Here is a 12,639-nt window from a genome sequence, read left to right as displayed (position 1 = left end):
TTAAACTCCTTGTATTTTATTAAGTATAGCACATCAAGTAATTCCTGTATGCAATGTGAAGAGGACTCAGTTTCATCCCTAAACTGTATTTGTCCTTCTTACTTTGCCAACTGTATAGCACGCCTAAAATTTGTAACAATCAATGAGGCACTACTGACTAGTGCTAGATGCTCAGAATGACTGAGTAGGTGTTTATAGTGTTGGGACTGAGTGTTACATAGCTCAGATTCCTTAGATTTATCTGAGGTCAAATGCATCATGTCTTTTTTCAGCAATGATTGACAGTAATATAGAAGCAGCATTTTATTTTTAGCCATTCACATCAGATACACATGCTTTTGCAAATATTTGTATATTTTTTTCCTATAATCCCACATTATTCAAATGCAGTTGTAAGCAACTGAGCTTTTCTGACTCAACACCAAGGATTCAACTTGAAGTCTGTATTTAGCTGTGTGGCCAGAAGTCAAGTGCAGTTGCTGATGCCTTTGACTGTCAGTCTTAGATGGAGTTGGCTTCTGCAAGTGCTGCCACCCACGGTGTCAGCCTTCCTGGGATAGTGAGTATCACTCTGGAGCTCTGCTCATAAATGCTAGTGTTAAAAAATTGCTTATCTATTCTAGGGAGTTTACCCCATCATTTTTAACTTGTTCAGTTTGTGTGTAATGTTGTTAGATGAGTCCTGAGATATTATGAAACCCTGAAGTTGTCATATTAGATTAGAGCAGAGGCCCTCCACAGTCAGTACTCTGTGTTGGCAGAAGCCAATACTGGATCATTCAAAATAAAGTGCAGTAAATGGTGAGTTGCCCAGAGCAGCTGCTACCTTCTGCCTCTCTTAAATGGAATACGATTTATTCCCTGAAATATGAAAACGAATATGCATTCCAAACCTTTAGACTTTTCTTCTCCTTATTAAAGGACCTGCCTGTGTCTGTAACCTGTGGTTATCCCTCTTTTTCTCCCAGGCTTACTGAGCTCTTTACTTCAATGTTGTATCAATGTTATATTTAATAGACATTTCTTCTCATTGCATTCAAACTTATTTCCTTTCAGTATCATGAAAAACTCTTGGTCACAGCTATTCAGCTCTCCCAAATAAATTATTTTCTAATATTGGATGTTATTTTTTATCTCTTTTTATTTCTGTTCTTATTAATCTCCAGTCCAAATTCAGCAACTGCAATGGTTTGGTATGGCAGACTTCCACGCCTCTTCTTACTTTGTCACTGAATCCTTCTGCATTTCTTCTGTCTTTGCCTTAAATCAGTGCTGCTCAGACTTTCTGCCATCCATTGCCCTTCCCAAGAACTCCTCAAACACAAGCAAGGTGTTGCCTGTCTCAGGGTTTCCTCAGTCCTTCTCCTATCCTTTGATCAGGTGGGTACCTGTGTCTCTTGCCCTGGAAAAATGAGTCTGCTCCTTCCAGAAATCGTCGTTCAACCCTGAATCTGCCACTAAGACACCACAAAGAAAGAGTGTCCCTACAAACAGGCTTCAGGTTGGATGAATTTCATAGGTGGGCCACAAACAGCCCAACGATTGTAGTTTGAGCAAATTTTTTTCAGACAGAATACTCAGAAATGAACCTGACATGACAGCTTTACTGTTGTTTTATATAGCTGAATTGTAAGCTTTTCAGTAATATGTATATCTTTCTTTTTCCTTAAATTATAGACATCAAAAGTTTGTCCAAAGATCTTTGGAGGAACATGGAAGTAGGACGTTTTGTATATGGCTTGGAAAGAAGAGCTAATTCCAATTTTGTGTTAGTCATAACTAGATCTATAAATCTGCATGATTAAAATAAAAAGGGAGTTCTCTTGCTCCCATCACAGTCACTGTACAATGCTTTAAGATGAGTTTACAAACTGGGCAGTGGACCAGCAAGTAATTACAGTTATCTGATGGTTTCACACAGTCCCAGTGATGCAGGAATCGGGCATGGAGCAGCCCCCTGCCCTGGTGAGGAAGAAGTGCCCTGCAGCTGGCAGTCCCCCGGTGGCACGCACAGCCACTGCACACCCTCTGCACCGGTGAGCTCCGCAGGCAGCTGCAGCTAGACATCAGCTCCAGAAAAAAAAGTTCAGCTCCTGATCTTACAGTCTTCCTTGCATCAGGAGACGAGATACAACTGCAATACTCCAGTCAAGAGATCTGCCGTCTGTCCTGTACCTGCAGGGGGTATTGTCAGAGGCTTAATGGCCAGTCCAGCGTTCCTGCCTGCCACCGTTGCTGGTGTGTGTGTGACCTGGGTCGTAGCACTGATTTTGTTCCTGAGGCTGTGCCAGAGCATGTCTTACCATGCACACCTTCTTAGCAAAAGGGACACGGTCCACCCTGCACAATACAAGTAGCCGCTAATAACCTGCTTGCTCTTGTTTAAATATTCCTGGCTTGTTGACCATTTTGGGCTACTGCAGTGTAAGAGTAAGTGGGGAAGGGCAAAGCATCTCAGTGTAGGATGTTGAACAGAAGAATATGAGAGGTGAGGAGGTCCCACCCTGGTTTGTGATGCTGGGGCATCTGTTGATATCATGATGAGGGAGGGTTACAATGCTTTGTTTCACTTTTGAAAGTATTTTGGGGTATTTTGTTTTACTTCCCCTTTGAACTGATAGCAAGATTGCCTGCTGCTTGGGACTGACATTTTAACTATTACATTTGTTTAAACCCAATCTGGAATAAATGAAAAATTTTGAAGCGGGCACAGGAACATTAGGTGCCAGATTGTGCCCTGGACTATACATGCAGAATAAACTTGGCAGTCTTCTCCTATAAGTATTCAATGAGAATCAGTGTAACACAACTCAAAAATAGTAAAAGTTAAAAATTACCTCAGAGTGCAATCCACAAATAACCTACAGGGCTGGGCTCAAAAAGAGAAAGCATGTGCAGATTTTAGCACAGACTCTTCAGCAGCAGATGTCTTTGGGACATATAATTTCATATCCATAAATCTCCAGAATAATTAGAGACTTTGTGCAGGACATCACAGATAACCCAGGTAGAAGTCTATTATGTTTGTGAACATCTTGAGCCTTCATTCAAGTGGTCAGGTATGCCAAGGGTGCCAGCAGCTCCCCAGCAACTTGGTTCCAGAGACAACCTATGGCAAAGACTCCTGTGCTGTTAATTGTTGCTGCAGATAAAACTGGTCTGAGGTCAGTGTAATCCCCCCAGGTTTGGACACCGATCTTTTCAACCTGTGCACAAGACAGATAGAAGGAAACTCCACTGTTTCACAGCAGGGAAGTCCTTTCAGGTTTGACCAGTCTATATTTAGTGTAACACAAATCACATAGTTTTGCTTATCACCTAGGGTACAGTTATTTGTATAAACTAAGAAAACTGAAAGCACCCTGCTAAGACGGGAGCTGCAGCAAAGTGTCCAGAGAGGTGTCCTCTGACTTAGAGAGGCCTTTGGTTGCGAAGACACCAGTAAAGCAGTGAGAACTGCAGACAGCACCTCAGCAAGGAGTTTTCAGGGAGTGAGAAAAGGGACTGCAACACATGCTCTTGATGTAGCAGTGTGTCTCTGCCCTGCAGGAGGTGTATGGCTCACCTACCTGCATCACCCCTGCAATGATTGTGCCCCCACCCACTGCTCAGTGGAGTGTTTCCCAGTGCACTGCCCCAGCCGGCTGTGGAGTCAGCTCAGTGTACACAAGAGCTGCGGGGGCCCTGAAGGCATCAGCCTTGCGGGGGCCTGGCCTCACTTGGACCACCAGCCCTTCTGTACATTTGCTTGGGACAAGTGAGGAACCGTAGTGTCTGGAGCCTGGACTGTGTGGAAACGGTTCTTAGGCACCATTCAGCATGTTGGTTCACACTCCCCAGAGATGCAGGGCACACCCTGCTTCCCATCCCCCAAGTGGAGCTGAAAAATCCCTGTAGGGTCCCAGAGCAGCCCTGGTCAGAAGTCCATAACTCTCTTTTGGAGGCTGGTCAGGGTCACAGGGGATGGGCCAGTCCATTCAGACAGTGCCCCATCATGGGCAGGACAAGTTGGGTTATGGCCAGCACCCACCTTCAAAGAGAAAGGCACCACATCAGCTCTGCCCGCTTTTGCAATATCTCTGATTCCTGGCCCCTGTTTCATCCCAGTTAGACCCAGGAGAGGGCCTTGTGACACAGGGCTAGATGGGCAGATACAGCAGAGGCTGGTGACCCACAGGGTGGGAGGGAGCCAGGTGCCCCCGTTCTTAGTCACCAGCCCTGAGCCCTTGACCCAGTTGCCCCAGGTGTAAAACACCTCATGAGCACTGGAAACACCTCAAGTTTCCAGACTGGAAAATGTGAGCTGCTACTGTCTGACCTACTGCATCTGGGCCCTGGAGAGAAGACACAGTAGCAGCATAAACATCTCCAAATAAGCTGTTGGAGGAGGACTGAGAGCCCACACTTAGTGGATTATGGTAACATTTGTGAAAAGATTTCCAACTTCTGTGGAAAGAGCAAACCTGTAGTTTTCCCCGTTTGAGTGAGGGTCTCTGGAGCTTTCAAGGAGCTGGACTAATACCTTTAATATGAAATTTGTTGCAGTGTCAGATGATTTTCTCTTCAAAACCTGTTCATCTGGAAAATAAATGATGGAGAAGAACATGAATAATTTACTATTCACTCATTTAAAAAGAAGCTGTTGGCAATGGTTTAGTCAGATGCAGTGCCTTAGGCCAATAAAGATAATAAGAATTAGTCAGCAATACTGCACTGAAAGAAAAAGGTCAAAATTATCATTGGTCCAAATCCAAAAGGCCAGTTTTTGTTCTGTTATTCTAAAATGGTGGCCTTCAGTGCCCTTTGATTTTCATACCGCAAAATAATTCCAGCAGAGCTTCAGACTCTTCCATGGAATATTTAAACCTATTAAGTGTCCCCACTTTATTGCTTTTCCAATACCCACCAGGAACAGTTTCTGAACCCTCAAGTAGCTGTGTAGTACAGGCCAACAAGTGCTGTATTAAAACAAAGACTTACACATTGTTTAGATACAGAGGACTGAATATGGCCTCTGGGTTTACAGACACAAGGAGATTTCCTTGGAGAAGTTGCTTTCTCCAAGTTTCCATTTGCAAGTTTCCCACTTCTTCTCATAGCTGTTGAGGTCCAATTTGTCAATATTACTTCAACAGGCAGGTTGGATTACTAAAGCTGGCCTCGCCTACTTGTATCTCCAGCATCCCACTGCCAGAGGGCAAACCCAATAATTATTGGTAACATTACTCCAAAGAATGTTCCTTTCCATACTGCAATATATATGACAAATGTGATACCTTTGTCTGAAAAATACTTTCCATACCTCTTAGGTTTCACTATATTTAGAAATATTTAGCACTTCTGCATCACAGTTGTCTTACTTGCTGGAAATCTGTCTTACCTTGCTTTGGCAAGCAGTGAATACATTAACATGTTGATGCTTGCATTCTGCTTACTCACTTTCAGACATGCTCAGTATGATTTAATCTAGATTTGTAATGTTATGACATTTTATGCCTCAGCTTGCTTAAATTGATATTGGCAACCCGGGATGTGGATTACTTATCTACAATGCTTATATACTGGTATGATGAGCACCACTTAAAGCCCAAGAGGGCAAAAGAAAGAAATTAAGAGTGTAGATTTTACCACATACAGAATTTAATTGGCCAGGTAAGAAAATACCTAATAAATATGAATAAAACTTCTCCATTTCAGTCTCCCAAAGATGACATGGATTGTCCAAAGTGTCAGGAGGGGTACGCCCACCTGAACCAAACATATGAAAATTAAAACTATACGAGCACAAATTATTTGCTCCTACACATGTTAATGCTAGTGTTAGCACAGCTTTTGTCTAAAGAAGTCCTAGGTGCTGGAGCTGCATGAAAATCTTGGTGTTTAGCATATTAGACTTAGGGTTTTAGCTCTTCCTTTAAAGAAAAGTTTGAAAGCATGGAGGGGAGGCAGGGACTGGAGGCAAAGCAGCTGCCCCAAGCAGCCAATAACATTGCTCTGCCTCTGTGTTGACGTGTCTGAGCAGAGCACGACAGAGCTGCCGTGTGTTGGAGATGGGCGAAGGTCTCCGAGTGCAGTGGGAGAGGCTGGGAAAGGGGATTACAGCTTAGGCTACATAGGTACGGGATGAGAGAGCTAGAGGAGTTCGACACTACCTTCAACTCCACCTGCTACCATGGGCTAAAGCCCTCAGGGATTCGTTCTTGTTGTGGGATCAGGAATGTATTCTCCATAATAAAGCTCCTCCATAGTGCTTGTGGCATAGTAACTCTCAGCTGGGGAATCGATATTGCAATTGGTACTAGCCCTCACTACTTTGGTTTGAACATCAGTGTGCCCGTGTGCCTCCACAGCATCCTTTGCTTGGCCCTCTGCAGCATTATAGCAAGGTCTTAAAACGAAAGTGCTGTCTGTGGGCATGAGTTCCTCATTTTAGCAACAAGGGAGAAGGAAAGCAGAGAGACATTCCAAAGGTGGCAGTAAATCTGGATGAGATTTCTAGCTCCCCACCTTGTGTGCAGTCTTGAAGGACCAGAAAAATGTGGGTATCTATCTGCAGTATTTCTTGTTCCCATTAGGTGCTGATCTTATTTTGTTGCAGTTGTTTCCCATTTTTTTAGCTTTATTGATCTCTTTTCTATTTTGTGTTTTGTTAGTTTTTTCTCATACAGCAGAGAAATTGCAAATATAATGTTATTATGAGTAACGTGCTGACTTTGTTTTCTTATCTACCTTAGGACGTTTATTTACCCCTTCTTCACTAGAGGCAGACCTTTCCCACTGCAATTGCTTTTCTTTGGCACATTATTCTGTATCTATAATGGCTTCCTCCAGGGGTACTACCTGATTTACTGCGCTGAATATCCAAATGATTGGTGTACCGACATCAGATTTACATCAGGTAATTACAGCTGCAGGATTCCCAAGATCTGATCTCCAAGCAATTTGTAAACATTTTGAATTATGTCCTAACCTTCACTGAACATGTGAGTCAAATCAGCTGTAATGGAAATCAGCATAAAACCTGCCTGCTAGCCCAGATAAAACAAATAAATATGCAGTGACTTCTTTTTATTCCTGCTAGGCAGCTGCCTTTGAAGGCATACGATGTTATGTGCTAGTCTCAAATCACCAGCCTCACCAGTGGTGTTTTACTGACACCACTCCAGAGCCTCCCACTGCTATGGGCTGTGGAGATGCAACCTCAGGCTTCAGCTGAACAGGGATGTGCCCTCGCTCAGACAGAAAAGTCCACCCAGCAGCGGCCCTGTGCAAACACAAACTGTGGTTTTCTCTACCCTGCCAGGGAGCTTTGCGCTTGATGCAGCTATTCTGCCTGAGAGAGAAAAGAATGGCAAAACCCCAGCATAAATGAGGCTTTAGAGACAAAGGTCTCTTTTTTCTCATGTAAGGCACATAGGAAGATTAGAGATCACGCACAGTCTGGTTGTATGTTGAAATGATTCCTTTATATTCTGTAATTTAATAGCCTAGCTGAATTTTACCCTGTAAAATCCTTGAAAGAACAACCAAGCAAGGGCAGCTAGGGGGCATTACATATTTGGTGCTGCACAGAGGATGTTTTTTAAATGCAGACATACAAATGAAGATTAACATGGAAGTCTGAGGAAATGTTTTGGATATGACCAGTATAAAATAACCAGGGTACTTTCTGTACACTGTTCCAGACTGTGGATGCAAGCTCAGTCTTTTCAGACAGCATCACGTATTAAAAATCTTGGACGTTGTTTAGTAACAGCTCCCATACCCAACAAAGAAAACACCACCAAATTTGCATGGTAAATAAAGTATACATTTAATGAAAAAAAAAACCCCACAAACAGTAGCAGTACTTGAAATACTAAATAAAAAACAAACAGTATATTCTTGCTCTACAGACTCTTACCAACTATCTGTTGCTATTGGAAGTGTTGAGGTTTTATCAGCACTTAGTCTTCTTTCTATACTATGTAGCACACACCACCTCTATTTCTTTCCTTGCTTCCCAATCATTGTCAGAAGTGGTTTTCTCCATGTAATGTAGCATGAAACGTAGGGCATGTCACCTGCAGAGTTTCTCAATCAAACGCCTCTAGTTTTTCAGCTAAATGGAGTATGGTCAATGAATCATTCTGGCCAGAAGCTGTCAGCGAGTAACCGCTCCATGTGCATGCCCATAGCTCTGTCCAAGCAGCCTCGCTGGCAGTGCACTGAGCTGTGCTGAGTTGTAGGTTCCCTTCCTGGCTCTAGTGATGTGCTGGCTAAGTTTGTGTTTTCTGTGCTCCTCTTTCTGCTGCTGTAAAATGAGAGTAATGGTACTTGCCTACAGCTGAGTGGTTACTGCAGTAGCATCCACAGCTGTGGCTGGCTGCCATCAGCCAGCAGTGTCAGTTGGGTACTTTGTTCAGTAAATGATGACTATAGCCAGCTGGGAAGCTCAGCTTTTTCTCACACCAGCTGAGAGTGCTCAGGTCTCACCAACAAAATAGTGTGCTCGGGATGGTAATTGTTCTGTCCAGAGTTGCTCTCCACACTGAAGCTACCCAATGCAGGTTATCCCAGAGGACTGTGATCCCACAATTAACAGAGGGCTGTCACCAGTCATCTATGCTTCTCCTGTTCAGTAGCCTTCTCAGTAGCAGTACATCTTTTGACTTGAAAAAGAATCCACCCACCTCATGTTAGGTCTCCTATATGCATGCTCCAAAGATAAAACACATATGTACTTGAGTAGGGATAACTAGATAGACCTGTCTTTCTAATCCATTTCTTGTTTGGTGTTTTTTTTTTTTTTTTTTCTTAGGGCTCCTCTTATTTCTGCTGGGAATGGGAATCAACATTCACAGTGATCTCCTGTTGCGCCAGCTGAGGAAACCCGGGGAGGTCACTTACAAGATTCCTCAAGGTATATCCCTATCCCCTACCACCTTGGAGAAAGTAGGGCAGCAGGATAGATAAAGTTTTCTAACTGAATTTACAGCAAAGTGACAATAATAGCAGCAATGCCAGTATCACACAGGCACTCAGTTCAGATGCCTTTCTGAGCTTCAGGGACTAGTGTGAGCTGGCTGCAGACAGTCCATGAGCAGCAACAACAGTATTTGTAAAACATGAGCTGGGAGGAGAGGTTTTAGGAAATGGGCTGGGTAAGAGAGAAGATTGAAGTGGGACCTCGGAATAGGAATTTAGCCTTGTAAAAGGCAGCTGCAAAGGAAGAAATTGTCTTCTCCATGCCCAGGAAGAATAAGTAGTGCACTTCTTACACTGCAAAAGGGAGATTCAAAGTGTAAAGTTTAGGGGAAAAAATAACACCAAGGATGCAAGGTGCAGAATTTCCTTTCTGTCTCCTTCAAGGTGAACCAGGAAATGTGTAGGTCTGTAGAGCAATATGGATGGGGATCCAGCAGTTTCCTGGTTTCAGTGATGACTCCTTCTGCTGTTACAAATCTCTCACCTCCAGTACTTACCTGCCTCTTGTAGGATGTTGTGGTCAGTTAAGACACAAAACTGAGATCCAGATTTTGTACTCCCCAAAGGAGTTGCAAAATATTTTTTAGGGCCTGAAGAGATTTGACTAGTATTAATATTTTTAATTTAAATCTAATATTGGGCTTTCTTAAGTCCTTTTCCAAATGACAAGAAATTATTGTGAAAGTGCTGGAAGCCTCTGGGTTAGAATGACCTTTGATTCTTGTACTTCTATGTCATGGTTTAGTCCCAGTCAGCAAATAAACACCACCCAGCCCCTCGCTCACTCCCCCCCACCCATATGGGACGGGGGAGAGAATTGGAAGGGCCAAAGTAAGAAAACTCATGGGTTAAGAAGAGTTTAATAATTAAAATAAAACAACAACAACAATAATATAATGAAAGGGAAAATAATAAGAGGGAAAGAGGTGAAACCTCAGGAAGAGGGGAAAAAACCCAAACAGCAAGTGATGTGACCACTCACCACCCACTGACTGACGCCACTGATCCCTGACCTGCAATTGCTTCTTCCCCTGGCCAGCTGCCCCCAGTTAATATACTGGCCATGATGTCATATGGTATGGAATATCCCTTTGGCCAGTTTGGATCAGCTGTCTTGGCTGTGCCCCCTCCCCTCCCAGCTTCTTGTGTACCCGGCAGAGCGTGGGAGGCTGGAAAAGTCCTTGACTAGTAGAAGCACTACCCAGCAACAACTAAAACATCAGTGTGTTATCAATATTATTCTCATACTAAGCCCAAAGCACAGCACTACACCAGCTACAGTGAAGAAAATTCACTCTACCCCAGCTAAAACCATGACACTGTCCAAGAGTCTTGTACAAGATCCTCTTTTGGCATGGCCCCACTGGCTTCAGGGCACTGGGTTTAGGTTGCTGTTATGGGCTCTGAATAAGAAAGGTAGTGTATTCTGCTGCTGACTTTATGGGAAAGAACTTTCCATGTGCTTGAGATGACTATAAAAATTACATATTTTGTCTGTCAATGCAGGGGGACTGTTCACTTACATTTCTGGAGCCAACTACTTTGGAGAAATTGTGGAATGGTTTGGTTTTGCCATAGCAACCTGGTCCCTACCAGCCTTTGCCTTTGCCTTTTTTACTCTTTGCTGCATCGGGCCACGTGCTTATCACCATCACAGGTATCAAACAGTTTCTTGCCATATGCTGCTGCTTGCTCTTGGAGTGCAATTTGCAAAATGCGAGGGAGGGGCAGAGGAGCAGGGCCAGAATTCAAGATAAAATTGAAATTGAATACTATGTACAAGAAGCAAATCAAGAAGGCCTGTCATTTAATCCAACATGAGTTACATCACTGCTCCCACCATGTTAAAGCCTCTTTTTACTGAGCCTTGTAAATGTGAACCTTTCCTAAGGGTTCCCTTGCAACCTCTGCTCTGAATTCCTTCAGGTCCATTAGAACCTTAACAGTATTATCAGTTTTCACTTAATTAGATAACCTGGTGTAAATAGCTTTGGAATGCTCTTTTGCAGAGTAGCACACAGAGGTTACAAAGCAAGGTGGTTTGGGGGGGTTTTAAGGTTCCTCAGCTGAGCTGTATTGAAACTCTGCAGTTTCCTTGTACGTGTGCAGGTTCACTCTCTTGCTTATTTTCTTTCAGGTACTATCTCAAGACATTTACGGACTATCCAAAATCAAGGAAAGCCTTGATTCCTTTTGTTTTTTAATGACTGAAAATGGACTCTGTATTCTGTTTTTATAGGGCTTTTTTCAATTCCTAGTCTTAGTGTTAGTTCTGTCTATAATTAATCGTACAAATGATAACCTGGGGTTGTAACAGACAAGAAGATTGTTTGGTACTGAAGTTCTTATTTTCACTTACAGGGAAAATTGCAAATAGTTGTGGGCAAAGGGACTCCCCAAACAACATGTTTCCTTGTCAGTGGAGTTCTACCTATGGAAAATGGATATATAACTGCACTGACATCAGAGAGAAAGCATTGGTGGAGAAAAGTAGAAAGTAATCCCATGACTTCAGAGAAAGGCTTCAGCAGCCACTCCAATTTATAGCACTTCTGCAGCTGCTTTTTCCTGCCTCCATCCCGTAGGACGCGTGCCCTCGTTCTGCTGGCACTGCCCTATGTGTTGCCACACTTTAAACTGGATTAGGGGTCTCCTTTGCTAGGAAAATAACCCAGCCCATCATTTTTCATAAAAAGCCAGCTTAGCTCCCAGAACCATAACACAACAAGAGGATACTTGTGCCAGAACAAGGCTGGGAGCTGTGTGCCATGGCACTGAGGCAATGCTAAATACACGGAGATCGAAGTGTCTTAAGCTGGCACTCACAAGCACAACATCTGCGTTCCTTCCTTAAGCAATACTCTCCTCACTGTCAGATGATTAATCTTCAGCCATCAGGGGTTTTTTTTTAAATGTACTTTGTTAGAGCAATTGCAGCTCCATTAGAATTTTTTTCTCTTGTAAATCCAGACCTCTTTTCAAAATAAAAATTTGTCCACTCAAAACAACCCAATTGTTATTCATAAAAAGACTTGAGATGGTGATATATGACAAAAATTACAACAAATAAAAAGCTCTGTGTTGAAGAAAATGTTCTCCAACACTGGCTGTACATTTTGTGTACGGAGAACATTTTCAGATACTCCTATTAGGAAATGATACAGAGATATTATCGAATTTTCACAAAAACACAGGATGTCTCTTTTTAATTTCAGACTAGTGTTAGGAATTTTCCCAAAAATGTCATTAAGCCCAATAAGAAGAGACAGCCGCATGGATGCTGATAGTTTTAGTTACTCTTTAGAGCGTAAAAATCCTGCTAAGAATTATGCTGAGTAGCTGGAAAGAAAAAGACCGGACCACACACACTGAACATACTACCTGCTGCTGGAGTAACCTGATTGTACACAATTTTCTCCAAAACACAATAAAATCTATGTAAAACACAGAGCTGTGCTAGCCTACAACTTTTTGTTTGCAGAAACAAGTCTCTCTGATCTTGCTTACCAAGTCCTGCTCATGCTGGCTTCCTCCCTCTGGGCAAACCCTCCCTTCTTTGCTCATATTATTAATTGTCTTCATTACTGTAGAGCAGAGCAGCCAGCTGAGGCTGGGTCCCATTGCACTAGTCCCTGTACAGCACACAGGAGAGCTGGACCCTTTGCCATGTGC

At 43.0% G+C, this 12,639-nt stretch overlaps 1 protein-coding gene across 1 annotated transcript in view; it reads left to right on the top strand.

Moving 5' to 3' along the window:
- SRD5A2 (steroid 5 alpha-reductase 2) overlaps positions 1–12,406 on the top strand; it is a 29,285-nt gene extending 16,879 nt beyond the window's left edge. The window contains exons 2-5 of the mRNA XM_064445832.1: positions 6,735–6,898; positions 8,801–8,902; positions 10,474–10,624; positions 11,105–12,406. Coding sequence (XP_064301902.1) covers positions 6,735–6,898; positions 8,801–8,902; positions 10,474–10,624; positions 11,105–11,171 — 484 coding nt within the window. The 3' untranslated portion in view covers positions 11,172–12,406. The remainder of the gene's footprint in view (positions 1–6,734; positions 6,899–8,800; positions 8,903–10,473; positions 10,625–11,104) is intronic.
- The last annotated feature ends 233 nt before the right edge of the window (positions 12,407–12,639 follow it).

Source organism: Phalacrocorax carbo, chromosome 3 (genome assembly GCF_963921805.1).
Source record: "Phalacrocorax carbo chromosome 3, bPhaCar2.1, whole genome shotgun sequence".
NCBI classification, from domain to species: Eukaryota; Metazoa; Chordata; class Aves; order Suliformes; family Phalacrocoracidae; genus Phalacrocorax; species Phalacrocorax carbo.
Note: the sequence above shows the minus strand (reverse complement) of the source record. Positions and strands in the feature narration are given on the sequence as shown.